Genomic DNA, 15,457 nt, shown 5'->3' with positions numbered 1-15,457 from the left:
GGTATTTATAACCGTTGTCTACTGTTTGTTGATTAAAAAATAGTAATAAAGATGATCTAACTTACAGTTTGATCCCAAAATCGGATTAAGCACTATATAATACACTATTATACCAACTTTGATAATTTTCTAACAAGTAAAACCACCTTAATTTTGATAAAAACTAAGAGCTAATCGGAAACACTGTTTACTAGTTAAGAAACCAGTTTCGAATCCCAAAGTGGTGAGTTTTGGGATACTAAGAAATTTCCTTTTCCTCAAAAAAGCTTATTGCTCTATTCTTGATCGAATTTCTGATTTTGGATTTAGATCTTCCGTAATCCAGACTCCTAAATATTTAATTTTGTCCACTGGTTCAATATCTTCATTTTTTATCTGAATCCTTTTTAATGGCTATGGCTGCCCTTCTTACCTGCCCTTTCTGACAGGTTCCGGCGCCATTTACATCTTTAACCCTGTTTCAAGTAACTTAGTGTCGATGTACGTACACACTAGCCTACGGGGAACGACGGCTTAACCCTGCTTTAGTCGCTAGGATAAACGGAGCACCAAAAGTCGCTACGGTGTCAGAGACCGACAATTTAAAAAAAATAGTTATTGCTATAAAATTCATACAAATATTTTATATTGTGTATGGGAATGACTGAAAGTATTTTTGAAAATGTTTTATTGAAAAACAACAATATACATACAATATATTGTTATTTGTAATATAAAAATACACGTAAAAACAAAAGTTCGTAAAATCTTTGAAATGGAAAAACACTTCGTAATATTTAGTTAAAAGGAATAAACAAACTAAAAAATAACTCACGTTTTTAATAAAATATAAAGTAAGCATTTCACTTGATTTAGTGAGACATTTTATTTTGTAGCTTCACTTAGGCAAAGTTGACATATTCCATGAATATGTTCAAGGCACATGAATCTTTTGCATTTTATGCATGAAAAGCCAGTGCACCTGTTCTTTTTGGTAGTACAAAATGCACAACGACCCTTTGTCTCATTTCTTTCTGTAATTGCAGAAGTTGCATCTGGGATGCCACAAATTTCGCGAATTCGGCGTTTGAGACTAACTGGCAGATTTCTAGTAGTAACTCGAATTTTTAAATAGGGATATATAAGCCCATTTGCAAGGTTTCTTAAAAAATCACGTCGTTTCAGTTTTTTTCATTATTATCGATTTCATTAAAGATAACCATTGAGTTAATGGCAGAAATATTCAATATGGTATAGAATATTAACATTGGCCAACGCTTTGTGCTTCTTGAACAGTTGTAATTAACACTGAGATGGTCTACCATGTCGACTCCTATTTTTGTTTAATTGTATAGTGAGATAATTTTTGGTTTATTTTGATTACCCCTACCATAATCAATTGCATTATCATGATGTAGTGAGGACACAAGCAATACATTTTTATTTTTTTAGGAATATGAGAAACTAGTGTAATATTAGGTCTGGATCCGGCGTATGAAAAAAAAGTTGATTAATAGCAAGCTGAAAATTTGTTAATAGCTTAAGGGTGTCTAGTCGAACAAACTTTGATATATGGGAACACTGGAACAGAGGAAGTTTTAATTGTGAAACAGGTTAAAAATTTGGAACGGTAATACCACGAAAACGGCACATGTATTTTGTCCCACAGAACAGACTTAAACTCTCCGAACAGAGATTAAACTCTCATGCAAAAATCAGACTGCTATTTATCACCAAATGGGCGTTTTAATGAGTGGAACATGTAGAATATGTCAAATGACAGGAATTATGACAGGTGATAAATAGCAGTCTGATTTTTGCATGAGAGTTTAATCTCTGTTCGGAGAGTTTAAGTCTGTTCTGTCGGACAAAATAAATGTGCCGTTTTCGTGGTCTGACCGTTCCAAATTTTTAACCTGTTCCACAATAGGGAACTTGCATAACTTTTTAAATTCGAAACAATGTTATAAATCACAACAGAACATAATTTAAAACATGTATCAAAAATAAAAATTTTTGTAGGTCTTTCGTTTGGTCCTCAAAGGCGATTAAAAATTCAAATTAAAACAGGTGGACTAAAACGCGTCGTGACGTCATTCGTTTGTACACTTACATTTTTCCAATAAAGTAAACAGAATTTTAAATTAGACGTTATAAACGTCAGTAGAAAATACATTTATTTGACGTTACAAGTGTTTTGATCGTTTGAACTATTCATAGAAAACTGTACTTTTACAAAATGGTTTTATTTTCCGTAGTAAACCTTCTTTCCTTTCCTTCAATAACTACCTATATCAAACTCCAATGTCAACAAACTAGTAAGTATATATTATTACAATGACATACGATAAATGTTAATAGAATATAAATATTTTTTCTTTATTTCGCGACGAGGTATACCAAAATAGGTGGAGGCCAATAAACTAAAGAAGAAGAAGAAGAATATACCTAATTATAACCATAAACGGAACCATATAGTTAAACTGAGTGACATCACGTGCCGTTTGACCTATTTTAAGATACCGAAGACTTTAAATTTGTACTTCTAAGTTATTATGAGTTTTTGAAGCGTGAAATTTTGGAAATCTCATTTTTATACAAAACTGAACATTATTATGTAATAAAAAAAATGTGCAAGTTCCCTATTAAAACTTGTTCTGTTCCAGTGTTCCCATATATCACAGTTTATCCGACTAGACCAAGAGTATCACCATTTTTGACATTTCAAATTAATTAACAATTTATAATTCGTTAATATTACCTCACTTTTTATATTGTTGTTCATTGATTTATACAGGATGTTCTAATTATGACAGGCTTCAAATTCTCCAAAATAAGGCTATGCGAGTAATATTGAGATGCAATTGATATACTCGAATTCAAGATATGCTGAAAACTTTAAATTGGTTAAAAGTTGAACATTTTATGTATGTCCAATCTATTACCCTTAAGCTATTAACAAATTTTCAGCTTGCTACTAATCAACTTTTTTTTCGTACGCAGGATCCAGACCTATATGTTGATTAAAACCAAACATACTTGAATTTACAGGATGCTTTTGTTTTGTGAATTCAGACGGAAATTCTCTTTTATTCTTCCTAATGGTTCCCACTACTGTAATTTTCTTCACATATACCCTATTCACTAATTCGATACTTGTGAACAAGTTATCAATTGTAAGATTCCGGCCTGAATTATAAATAGGTTTACATAGCCGTTGAACAACATCAATAGGTCTGTTACCAACTTGAAAACGGCCTTCAGGTTGTTGGCCAACATATACCTCTAAATTAGCGGTATAAAACATTGAAGCATCAGAGAGTGCAACAATTTTTATGCCGTACTTGTTCGGTTTTGATGGGATATACTGACAAAATATACACCTACCCCTAAATCCGGGTAACATCTCATCGATGGTGACGTATTCGGAGAGACTGTATCCACTTCTACACTGAGTTACAGAAGTATCAAAAAAAAAATCGTATAGGAGCCAACTTATCTTCCTTTAGTCTGTTTTCACGAGTTGCTTTGTCATCGAATCGTATACATCGAAGAAGAAATTTAAATCGTTGGAGCGACATAGTTAGACGAAAATTTCTATGCTTGATCCATCATTTTTCCAAAACTCGATTTACACGATTACCTTTCAGGAGTGCTGCGTAATAACTATTAACACTATTAGTGCCTGCACTTCTAATATATCAGTGTGTCTAGCATCCCGATCCCGAACAAAGTTATTTCTTATTGAGTCTATATATCTTTATTGGCAATAATACTCTTTTCGGGAAATTCTTAAGTTTGGATGTTCACATTAAATTAAATAATGAAAAAATTGAAATGGTTCAAACTTTTAGTAAACATGTTGATTACATTTGCAGAAAGATAGGGAAAAAAAAGGTTTTTTTTCGAAGAGTATCACCATTTTTGACATTTCAAATTAATTAACAATTTATAATTCGTTAATATTACCTCACTTTTTATATTGTTGTTCATTGATTTATACAGGATGTTCTAATTATGACAGGCTTCAAATTCTCCAAAATAAGGCTATGCGAGTAATATTGAGATGCAATTGATATACTCGAATTCAAGATATGCTGAAAACTTTAAATTGGTTAAAAGTTGAACATTTTATGTATGTCCAATCTATGACATTCTTATTTAAGATGGTAAACCATTTATTGCCTGAGTATTTGAACAGTCAGTTGGTCCCGATAGCAAATGTTCATGAGCATAGCACTAGAGCTGCAAATTCAATAAATTTTTATGTTAGAACAACCAACAAGTCCAGTTCAATGAAAAGCTTGTTTCATAAAGGAATTGTACAGTTCAATAATATACCTTATCACATTAAAAATAGCCATAATGCAACTATCTTTAAGAGATAATAGTCCATTATATTAAAACTAAGACCTAGAAACCAATTGGCAATGTTTGTTGTATTTCCAGTGTTTTTATTTTTATTTTATTTTTTTCTTTTTTTTTTTTGTTTATATATTGAATGTTTCTGATTAATTTAATTTGACAATGCTTATTTCTTTATTTGTTTAGTCTCATGTTTTTAATTTTTGTAAAAATTTTTGTAATACTTTATGATAATTATACAGCGCTCCTTGCCTTGACAATTCTTATGTAATTTGTACAGGTGTGGAGTGCAATGTTTCTGTTTTGTGTATTATCTATTATGATAAATAAATAAATATCTATCTGTTCGTACTTTCCACAATCATTTCTAATATAGCGTTATTCACAAAATATTTCCAAATGTCACTGGGAGTCTTCAAGTCACGTGTAGGTAACCTCGACATCGGCAAACGTACTACGTAATTTTCTTGTCTTGTTCTAACATTTCTCGGTGGAACAGCCTTTTTCCATTTGGTAACTCACATCTTTTCCAATAAACGCTAAGGTATTACTTCTACTTTCTTCTTCCTCGTCGGATACATCTTGTTCCGATTCACTTCCGCCATCCCGTTTCTCAATTTGATTGATTTCATTTTCACTTCCCTCATCGTCAAAATAATTTTCATCGTCGCTAGGAACCATTTCCCAAAATTCCAACAACCGTTTTTGTTCGGCTTCAAAGACATCTATAAATAAGATTTGACCAAAACTTACCGATAAAATGCAATAATAAGATGCTAAATCTTTACCTGAACTGCAAGTTATGCTAATAAAGTAATAACTACACCGTTAGTCGCTACGGAGTCTTGCACCGAAAATGATTCTGTCGTCGGTGTGTGACACCGATAGCGACTAACGGAGGGTTAAACGTAGGTACTCTCCGAGGCATGGTTCTTACAGCTAACCATGGTATTTGTTTTCTTTATGTTTAAACCAAACTGTTCTTCAGTATCACAAATTGTGTTTTGTAGAGTCTGCGGTCTTGCTTGTGTAAATAACTCTTCGGAGTATACATTAAATAGTAATGGTGAAAATACACAGCCCTGTCTCACTCGTCAAACTAAAAGTTATATTTAGTTTGTATGTACGAGCCCCTTCCCATATCAGTTGGCCCAATGCAGATTGAAAAGAAAATCCAATTTTATAGAACAAAAAAAAATGGTCAAGCATACCTAAACTTTCAAAGTTTTAATTCACCGATAATTTGTGGATGTCCAGAAGTATACAAAATATATTTTAAATTAATAAAAACGAATAATTAAACAGAATAACAACAAATTAAAAAAAAACGTAAACCATTTCTAATTTTAACAAAACAAATGTGAAAGTTTACATCTGAGTGACATCCATTTTATTTTTAATTAGATTCAAAATTGCCCGAGGCATAGTTTTTACAATATTCTGGCAACATTCTGGTGTAAATGAATCCCATATTTTTTCCCAAGTTTTGCTTCAATTCTTTGACGGACCTAGCAGGATGTTTCCCCAATGTTTTTTATATTTCGCACCACAAAGTGGCGTGAAAGTTTCTCTCAGGGACAAGTCGAGACTCTTATAAACGTATTCCAGAAGTAGAATATCATGGTTTCCAATCCAGTTTAAACTCTTTTGGCTTATGGCAACCTATGCCATCCCATTGGGAGACAAAATGTTTCGCTGATTTTAACTTGTTTAAATGACTTTGTTCCAAAATCGGTAAGAAATTATTTAAAATCTTCAAATATTATTTGCCCGTATTTAAAATTCTATTGATAAAATGCAACTTTTCCACAGCTTTCGCCGACATGCTGCCCCAGACCACGATAAGCGTAGGAAATTTGACTTTTCTGTTAAGACAATAAGGCTGAAAATCTTTTTATATTACCTGCGAATAGCTCGACTCCCACTGTCTCCAATTCGACTCCAACACACACTTCAAATCTGGATTCATCACTCCATTTTATTGCATCCCATAGTCAATTTGTCCAGCCTCAATGCTCTTTCGACCATTTTAATCTATTTTTTTTTGTGTTGTAATGTTAAGACTGGATTAGTCGGAGATACTAAAATGAAATGTTTCAAAAACAATTCATATTGATTTTTTCAACTTTATCAATTAATTTGTAAGTGAGCAAATCTTACTTTGTGGGCCTCTCGGTGATAGGTTGATCTAGAAACGTGTCTTCCAACGAGGTTAATCCACAAAACACTTAAATCTAGTTAAGTTGCACGTCGTTTTTTCACTATAATGCGTCTTAATTCCCTTCGATCTGCTTCGTTTATTTTACTTTTTCCTGCATTTATAGGTTTGGTAATACCAAACCTGTGGTTTTTTATCTCCTAATTATATTTTTTACACTATACTGTGACAATTGATGAGCATCAAGTTAGCTAAACATCTATCACAAATCGATTCGAAAGTAGGTGGATAATTTGCCGCTAATTAGTCGTTAATTAGTTGTGAAAATACCGATTTTTTCGTTTCTTTTTTTTTATTTTTTTAGGTGCTTTGCTAACTTGATATAAAGTTAGCAAAGCACACCTCCGAAAAATGACTTTAGAGCGTTCGTAGGAGAATCGGAATAGGATTAGTTTTTGCCGCTAATTAGTCGCTAATTAGTTGTGAAAAAATTAATTTTCTAAATTAATTTTTTTTTTGTTTTTTTGGGTGCTTTGCTAACTTGATATAAAGTTGGCAAAGCACGCTTCCATAAAATGATTTTAGGGATTTCGTAAAAGAATGAAAATAGAATGAGAATTTGCCGCTAATTAGTCGCTAATTAGTTGTGAAGAAATGAATTTTCTAAATTAATTTTTTTTTTGTTTTTTTGGGTGCTTTGCTAACTCGATATAAAGTTGGCGAAGCACGCCGCTATAAAATGATTTCAGAGTTTTCGTAAGGGAATGAGAATAAAATGAGAATTTGCCGCTAATTAGTCGCTAATTATTTGTAAAGGAATTTTATTCACAAAAATTTTTTTTTGTTTTTCACGGTGCTCCGCTTACTCGATATAAAGTTGGCAAAGCACGACTCAATACAATCATTCTAGGGTTTCCGGAGAAGAATAGCAATGGAATAAGAATTCTTTGCTAATTAGTCGTGCATTAGTTGTGAACACACCAATTTTGTCGTTTTTTTTTTTTGACGGTTCTTTGCTGACTTGATATAAAGTTCGCAAAGCACGCATCCATAAAATGATTTAGGTTTTTTTGTAGTAGCATGAAAATAGAATCAGAATTTGCCGCTAATTAGTCGCCAATTAGTTGTGAACAAATTGATTTTCTAAATTAATTTTGTTTTTGTTTTTTTGGGTGCTTTGTTAACTTGATACAAAGTTGGCAAAGCACGCTTCCATAAAATGATTTTAGGGATTTCGTGAAAGAATAAAAATAGAATGAGAATTTGCCGCTAATTAGTCGCTAATTAGTTGTGAAGGAATGAATTTTCTAAATTATTTTTTTTTTGTTTTTTAGGTGCTTTGGTAACTTGATTTAATTTTTTCACAACTAATTAGCGACTAATTAGCGGCAAAAACTAATCCTATTCCCATTCTCCTACGAACGCTCTGAAGTCATTTTTTGAACGTGTACTTTACTAACTTTACATCGAGTTAGCGGAGCACCTGAAACAACAAAAATAATATCAAAAAAATTGCTAAAAAAATTCGTCCACAACTAATTAGCGACTAATAAGCGACAAATTCTCATCCTATTTCCATGCTTTTACGAAAAAACTTAAATCATTTTAAAGATGCGTGCTTTGCCTACTTAATGTTGAGTAAGCGAAGCACCGTAAAAACCAAAAAAAAAACAGAATTTATGGATGAAATACCTTCACAACTAATTAGCGATTAATTAGCGGCAAATTCTGATTCTATTTTCATTCTTTTACGAAAACACTAAAATCATTTTAGGGAGGCGTGCTTCGCCAACTTTATATCAAGTTAGCGAAGCACCCAAAAAAACAAAAAAAAAATTAATTTAGAAAATTCATTTCTTCACAACTGAGTCGCGACTAATTAGCGGCAAATTCATATTATATTTTCATTCTTTTACGAAACCCATAAAATCATTTTATGGGGGCGTGCTTTGCCAAATTTATATCAAGTTAGCAAAGCATCCAAAAAAACGAAAAAAAAATTCATTTAGAAAATTCATTTTTTCACAACTAATTAGCGACTAATTAGCGGCAAATTCTCATTCTATTCTCATTTTTTTACGAAAACCCTTAAATCATTTGATTGAGGCGTGCTTTGCCAACTTTATATCAAGTTAGCAAAACACCCAAAAAAACAAAAAAAAATTAATTAAAAAAATTATTTTTTTCAGAACTAATTAGCGACTAATTAGCGGCAAATTCTCATTCTATTCCCATTCTTCTACGAACGCTCGAAAGTCATTTTTTGCAGGTGTGCTTTGCTAACCTTATATCAAGTTAGCAAAGCACCTAAAAATAAAAAATAAAAAATAAACGACAAAATCGGTATTCTCACAACTAATTCACGACTAATTAGCGGCAATTTTTTTTTCTATTCCTATTCTTCTACGAAAACCCTAAAATGATTTTTCGGAGGTGTGCTTGCCAACTTTATATCAAGTTAGCAAAGAACCCGAAAAAACAAAAAAAAATTAATTTAGAAAATTAATTTCTTCACAACTAATTAGCGACTAATTAGCGGCAAATTCTGATCCTATTTCCATGCTTCTTAAAAAAAAAACCTAAATCATTTTATGGATGCATGCTTTGCGAACTTTATATCAAGTCAGCAAAGAACCGTCAAAAACGAAAAAACGACAAAATTGGTATTCTCACAACTAATGCACGACTAATTAGCAAAGAATTCTTATTCCATTGCTATTCTTCTACGGAAACCCTAAAATGATTGTATGGAGTCGTGCTTTGCCAACTTTATATCGAGTAAGCGGAGCACCGTGAAAAACAAAAAAAAAAATTTTTCTGAATAAAATTCCTTCACAAATAATTAGCGACTAATTAGCGGCAAATTCTCATTTTATTCTCATTCCCTTACGAAAACTTTGAAATCATTTTATAGCGGCGTGCTTCGCCAACTTTATATCGAGTTAGCAAAGCACCCAAAAAAACAAAAAAAAAATTAATTTAGAAAATTCATTTCTTCACAACTAATTAGCGACTAATTAGCGGCAAATTCTCATTCTATTTTCATTCTTTTACGAAATCCCTAAAATCATTTTATGGAAGCGTGCTTTGCCAACTTTATATCAAGTTAGCAAAGCACCCAAAAAAACAAAAAAAAAATTAATTTAGAAAATTAATTTTTTCACAACTAATTAGCGACTAATTAGCGGCAAAAACTAATCCTATTCCGATTCTCCTACGAACGCTCTAAAGTCATTTTTCGGAGGTGTGCTTTGCTAACTTTATATCAAGTTAGCAAAGCACCTAAAAAAATAAAAAAAAAGAAACGACAAAATCGGTATTTTCACAACTAATTAACGACTAATTAGCGGCAAATTATCCACCTACTTTCGAATCGATTTGTGATAGGTGTTTAGCTAACTTGATGCTCATTGACAATTGAAGCATATTCGCGATTTCCGAATTGGATTTTCCAGAATTCAAAAATCTATCGATGATTAAACAAAAATGTTTTTATCTATCACTTTATCTCCACTTATTCACATTTATAATTTTATCTCAACAAACGGTAGTAGGCTTTAATATTAAAAAATCTATTTGGCATTAATTGACAATTGTTTTAATATAATTTTTCACAGCTAGCTCTGATTTTAAGATAATTATGAAAAAAATCAATGCAAGTGATGCAAAGGCCACGATTTAGCGATTTTTTATTATTATTGTTTGAAATAAATAAAAAGATCACAAGGGTAATGTTTTCAATAAATATTAATAAAAAAGGAAATAATAATTAATATCGGAACTTATAAAAATATGTAGATTATCATTTGTTTGTAGTAAATGCCATAAATAAACTGCAAATTCCAAAGGTGGACCAACTGAAATGGGAAGGGGCTCGTATTTAGTTTAGCTAAATTGCCAATAGTAGTTGTTTAAGTTCTATTCTATTTAAGAAGCTTGGGATCTACTGATTTCCAAATCAATGAAGATTGGTCTAGACTCTGGTATTTATATATAGAAATGAATAACAAACAAATATTGATTTAAAATCCTCTGAAAAATTGTTCCACTTAGACAGTACAACGTCCAATTTTTCTTATTGTACATCTTCCATTAACTGTTATACAAGTCCTGAAAACTTGCGCAGACCCCTATAAACTCGGGCGGTCTGATAGGTACTTAGCCTTCAAAAGAAAAACGAATATTCTGGAAAAGTGGTGACCCATTCTGACCATTGTCTCCTTTAAGCTCGATACACTTGACCCAGCGATGCTCCATCTTCTTTAACCCGTCTGAAAAATACCTTTTCTATAGGTCTGCAAAGTAAGCTTCCGTGGCAGTAAATAACTCTTTATTCGACTTAAATTTCTGTCCGCCGATTGACTTTTTCAAGCTTGGAAACAAAAAGAAGTCGTGCAGGCCTAAATCTGGAGAATACGTTGGATTGAACAACAATTTGGAGCCCAATTCGACCAATTTGGCCATAACGATAGCTAGGTGTGAACCGAAGCGTTGTCATGGTGGAAGAGTATTTTTTTCTTCACCAATTGTGGCTGTTTTTCTGAAATTCGGCTTCGAATCGAGCCAATAATCCGGCATAGTAAAGCTCTGTTACAGTTTTTCTCTTTTATAGGAAGTTGATATTGATCCCATCTTGTAAATCACAGAAAATGGTGGCCATCACCTTTCCGACAAATTGTACAGTCTTCTCCCTCTTTGGAGCATGTTCACGGAGTGACGTCCACTGTATTGACTGCTACTTCATCTGTGGTGTATACTAGTAGAACCTGTCATCCATGATACCCATTCTAGAATTCTGACAACCTGTATCTTGGTAATATTTTACTAGTCTTCTATAGTCACTTGGTAGCCTTTAAAAAGTGCTTTGTAGTTATTCAGATAATATTTACTATTTCATGTTCTCTACTACAGATTCAGTAGCTTAACCCTCTATAAAACAGTCCCATTTTATGAAGGTGAAAAAAAGGAGACAAACTCCAGTGCAAAAACTAACCTGGAATCTCTCTACTATGTACAGCATATAAATTACTCACGTATATTATAAACCAGCGGCTCCAACCACTAGCATAAAATATTATTGGAGGGTATCAGACGGCTTCCGACAGGGAAGATCGACACTGGATCAAATATTTACAGTCAAACAGATCTTGAGCAAAGCATGGGAACACGATGTTGATGTTCATGTGTTTGTAGACTTCAAACAGGCATACGACTCAGTCAAAAGGAACAAACTATACTATATATTGGCTGAATTGGCAATACCACACAAGCTAATAAGACTCATTAAAGCCACAATGGATGAAACTCAGACATGTGTACGAATACAAAACCACCGGACAGACTTTTTCAACATTTCGCAGGGACTAAAGCAGGGAGATGGGCTGGCCCCAACATTGCTTAACCTGGCACTGGAGTATGCGGTTAGGCAAATGCAAACTGGACGAGGAAATCTACTGACCAACCGAACGGTTCAACTGGCCGCTTATGCTGATGATATTAATATTATGAGTAGAACATCAACACGAGCACAGGAAACATATGCAGAGTTAAAAACACAAACAAAAAGCTAGGTCTGGAAATTAACACAGAAAAACAAAAATAATGACTCAGACGAGAAGAAATATAGTCCCAGAAAACATTATACATGAAGATGATATTGAAACGGTTAAAAAGTTTACATACTGGGAGTAGAAATATATGCCGACGGATCAGAAGATGGAGAAATACGGAAGAGAATAACGCAGGCAAAAACAGCTTATTTTGCCCTCTCCCATATATTTCGGTCTAAAAGTGTCCACCGAAATACAAAGATGAGAATTTATAAAACCTTAATTCGACCAATGCTATGACATGCTATGGCAGTGAAGCCTGGGTCCTGAAAGAAACATCCAAAAACAAACTCGACACATTCGAAAGGAAAGTACTTAGGAGAATACTAGGACCTGTGAGGGAAAACGGAATCTTCAGAAGTCGATACAAAAACGAGCTTAATCAACTTTATAAGGAAACGCCCCTGTCAGACTTAATTAGAATACAAAGATTGCAATGGGCCGGAGAAGAGCAGCCAAAGATAGGCAAGGGTGGAGGCAAAAAATAAAGGAGGCCAAGGCTTAATTTGAGCTGTAGTGCCGTAGAAGAAGAAGAAGATTTTATGCAGGTGTTCCTTGACTGGTGCAAATCTAGTAAGGAAGCCTGTTACTCTGAATTGAGTCGTGTTTGTTTTCCACAGTACTTTAGTCCTATTAGAAATTCCTATCAGCTTAAGACCGTCCAGTATACATTTTACCATCTGTTTGACGGGGTCTACTTTCTCATTAAGAGTTGTGTTGTGTTAGGTTTTATTCCGGATGCAAACGATTCTTTTTGGCATTATTACGACCGCCTTTGGATCTTTGGTTCTTTCATTGCCCATATATTCCCCAAAGATCTGGAACCCCTACAAGTGTAACACTGTTATGTTCAGTTAAATAAGAAATTCGTCGCCAGGTTACTCCTTCGTGGGGTACTGGTAAGCCATATTCGCAATAAGTAGGAGATGGCAGTTAGTGATTAGTAGAGGATTCCTGATTGTTTTAAATCCATTTATATATTTTTTCGGGTTTTATGAGTCTTTTCTTTTTCTTCAATTTTCGTGTTCTATCAAAGGTTGGGAATCATCATGCCTACGCGGACCGTGTTGATCGCCCCTCTAAATAGTTCTCTACTACTGCATTCCCTCAAGTTCTTTAGCCAGGATATTTTTCATTTTTCAAACATTTCGATTTCTTCAAATTTTGCCTTGTATAATAAGTTGTAATAAGGATACAAAGTTACAAAAAGCTTTTTGAGAATTCATATCAGCTGTAATGCAACTCCCTGCCTGTATTTGGAGTAAGGATATAAGTCTGGTGTATATCATTTACTCCAATATTTTTTAAAAAATATAGTTTACCACGTAAAATTTTGGGACCAAATAAGGATTTTTATTATCGGTATTCGGAATCTGGGGCATAGGACATTTTTTCTGATATCACTTCTCTTCTTCTTTTTTACTTTCAGAGTCTTTGCCAATCTGTTTTATCCTTGTTTTGGTTCTGGAAATATATTTTTCAAACTCAACTACTGGCAATAAAAATATTGTATTTAATTTATGCAAATATTGTTGACGAAACAACAACAGCCATTTTATAATATTTTTTTCACTCTATACATCCTATTTTCTGATTTCCCTTGACTAAACTCCCTATTAAGTATAAATATTTTTCTAAGTTTTATTTATTTTTAAAGCTTATAATATAATTTTTTTAGAATTGACAGCTATTTTGGCAAATTCAAGAGATGAAAAGGAACTGAAACATGTATGGGTAGAATGGAGAAAGGCCCTTAGCAAGTGCAAAGCAGATTACATTCCCTACGTGACCCTATCTAACCAGGCAGCTAAATTAAACAACTTTACTGATAATGCGGAAGTGTGGCTCTTAGACTACGAAGACGATACTTTCAAAGACCAAGTACAAGCTTTATGGGAGCAAGTGAAGCCTTTATACTTAGAACTTCACGCCTATGTGAGGTTCAAGCTAAGACAAAAATATGGAGATGTTGTCCCGGAGAAGGGACCAATTCCTGCTCATTTATTAGGTAAGATGTCTTCATAATCATTAAAAAATTTAAAACAATAGAAAAAACCTAGTGTTCTGATGCACTACTGTATATAATAATTAATTTTTTAGGGATTGTATCGATTGTTTTTTAATTTTTAGGAAATATGTGGGCACAAGCATGGATCAATATTGCAAGCTTCACATTACCATATCCAGATGTTGTTGATTATGATATAACTGCAGAAATGTTGAAACAGGTAGCACACCAACTTAAAATAAACACTTTGAAAATGTCAATAGAACAAAAAGTTTTTTCTCATATACAGGGTGTCCCAGACTAATTTAGCCACGCTATATCTCTTAAACGAATCAAGATTTTCGAATGGGACAAAAGTGGTCTATTCTACTTGTAATACACTTTAATATGGCGTAGAAAAAATCATCCCCTATATATTCATCCCTTAGTTACAACCCCTAACTTTAATTTTTTTGATAGCACCCTGTATATTTTTTATAGTTTTGGATGCGGTCTTCTATCGTCTATTCAACACATTTTTTGAAAATAAAATCGGTTCGTAAATAACCAAGAAAATATCAGTTTAGTTTTGTTAATTATGTGTCCCAGACTAATTTTTTCAGGCTATATATCTTAAACGAATAGAGATTTTCGAATGGGACAAAAACTAATCTATTACATTTGTAATACACTTTAATATGGCGTAGAAAAAAAAATTTCCCCTAAATATTCATCCCTTAGTTACAACCCCTAACTTTATTTTTTTTAAATAGCACCCTGTAAGTTAGGGATGAATATTTAGGGGATGAATTTTTTCTACGCCATATAAAAGTGTATTATAAATGGTATAGATCAGTTTTTGTCCCATTCGAAAATCTCTATTCGTTTTAGAAATATAGCCTGGATAAATTAGTCTGGGACACATAATTAACAAAAATAAACTGATAGTTTCTTGGTTATTTACGAACCGATTTTATTTTCAAAAAATGTGTTGAATTGACGATAGAAGACCACATCCAAAACTATCAAAAAATATACAGAGTGCTATTAAAAAAGTTAAAGTTAGGGGTTGTAACTAAGGGATGATTATTTAGGGGATGATTTTTTTGTACGCCATATTAAAGTGTATTACAAGTAGAATATATCACTTTTTGTCCTATTCGAATATCTCTATTCGTTTAAGAGATATAGCGTGGCTAAATTAGTCTGGGACACCCTGTATTATGTACATCAATTTTACATACCGTTATAATGCCTGATTCGTCATTCATTCATATCAGCCCTCTATGATGAAATAATCAAACAAAAGCTAACAAGTGCACTAATACATAGGTATAATGAAAATTTTTAACCCGGGAG

The 15,457-nt window shown here is 32.9% G+C and overlaps 1 protein-coding gene across 1 annotated transcript in view; it reads left to right on the top strand.

Moving 5' to 3' along the window:
• LOC126893467 (angiotensin-converting enzyme-like) overlaps positions 1-15,457 on the top strand; it is a 245,854-nt gene that overhangs the window by 95,115 nt on the left and 135,282 nt on the right. Inside the window, exons 13-14 of the mRNA XM_050663701.1 lie at positions 13,790-14,119; positions 14,242-14,339. Of these exons, the coding sequence (XP_050519658.1) occupies positions 13,790-14,119; positions 14,242-14,339 (428 nt within the window). The remainder of the gene's footprint in view (positions 1-13,789; positions 14,120-14,241; positions 14,340-15,457) is intronic.

The sequence above is a fragment of the Diabrotica virgifera genome, chromosome 1 (assembly GCF_917563875.1).
Source record: "Diabrotica virgifera virgifera chromosome 1, PGI_DIABVI_V3a".
Lineage (NCBI taxonomy): Eukaryota > Metazoa > Arthropoda > Insecta > Coleoptera > Chrysomelidae > Diabrotica > Diabrotica virgifera.
Note: the sequence above shows the minus strand (reverse complement) of the source record. Positions and strands in the feature narration are given on the sequence as shown.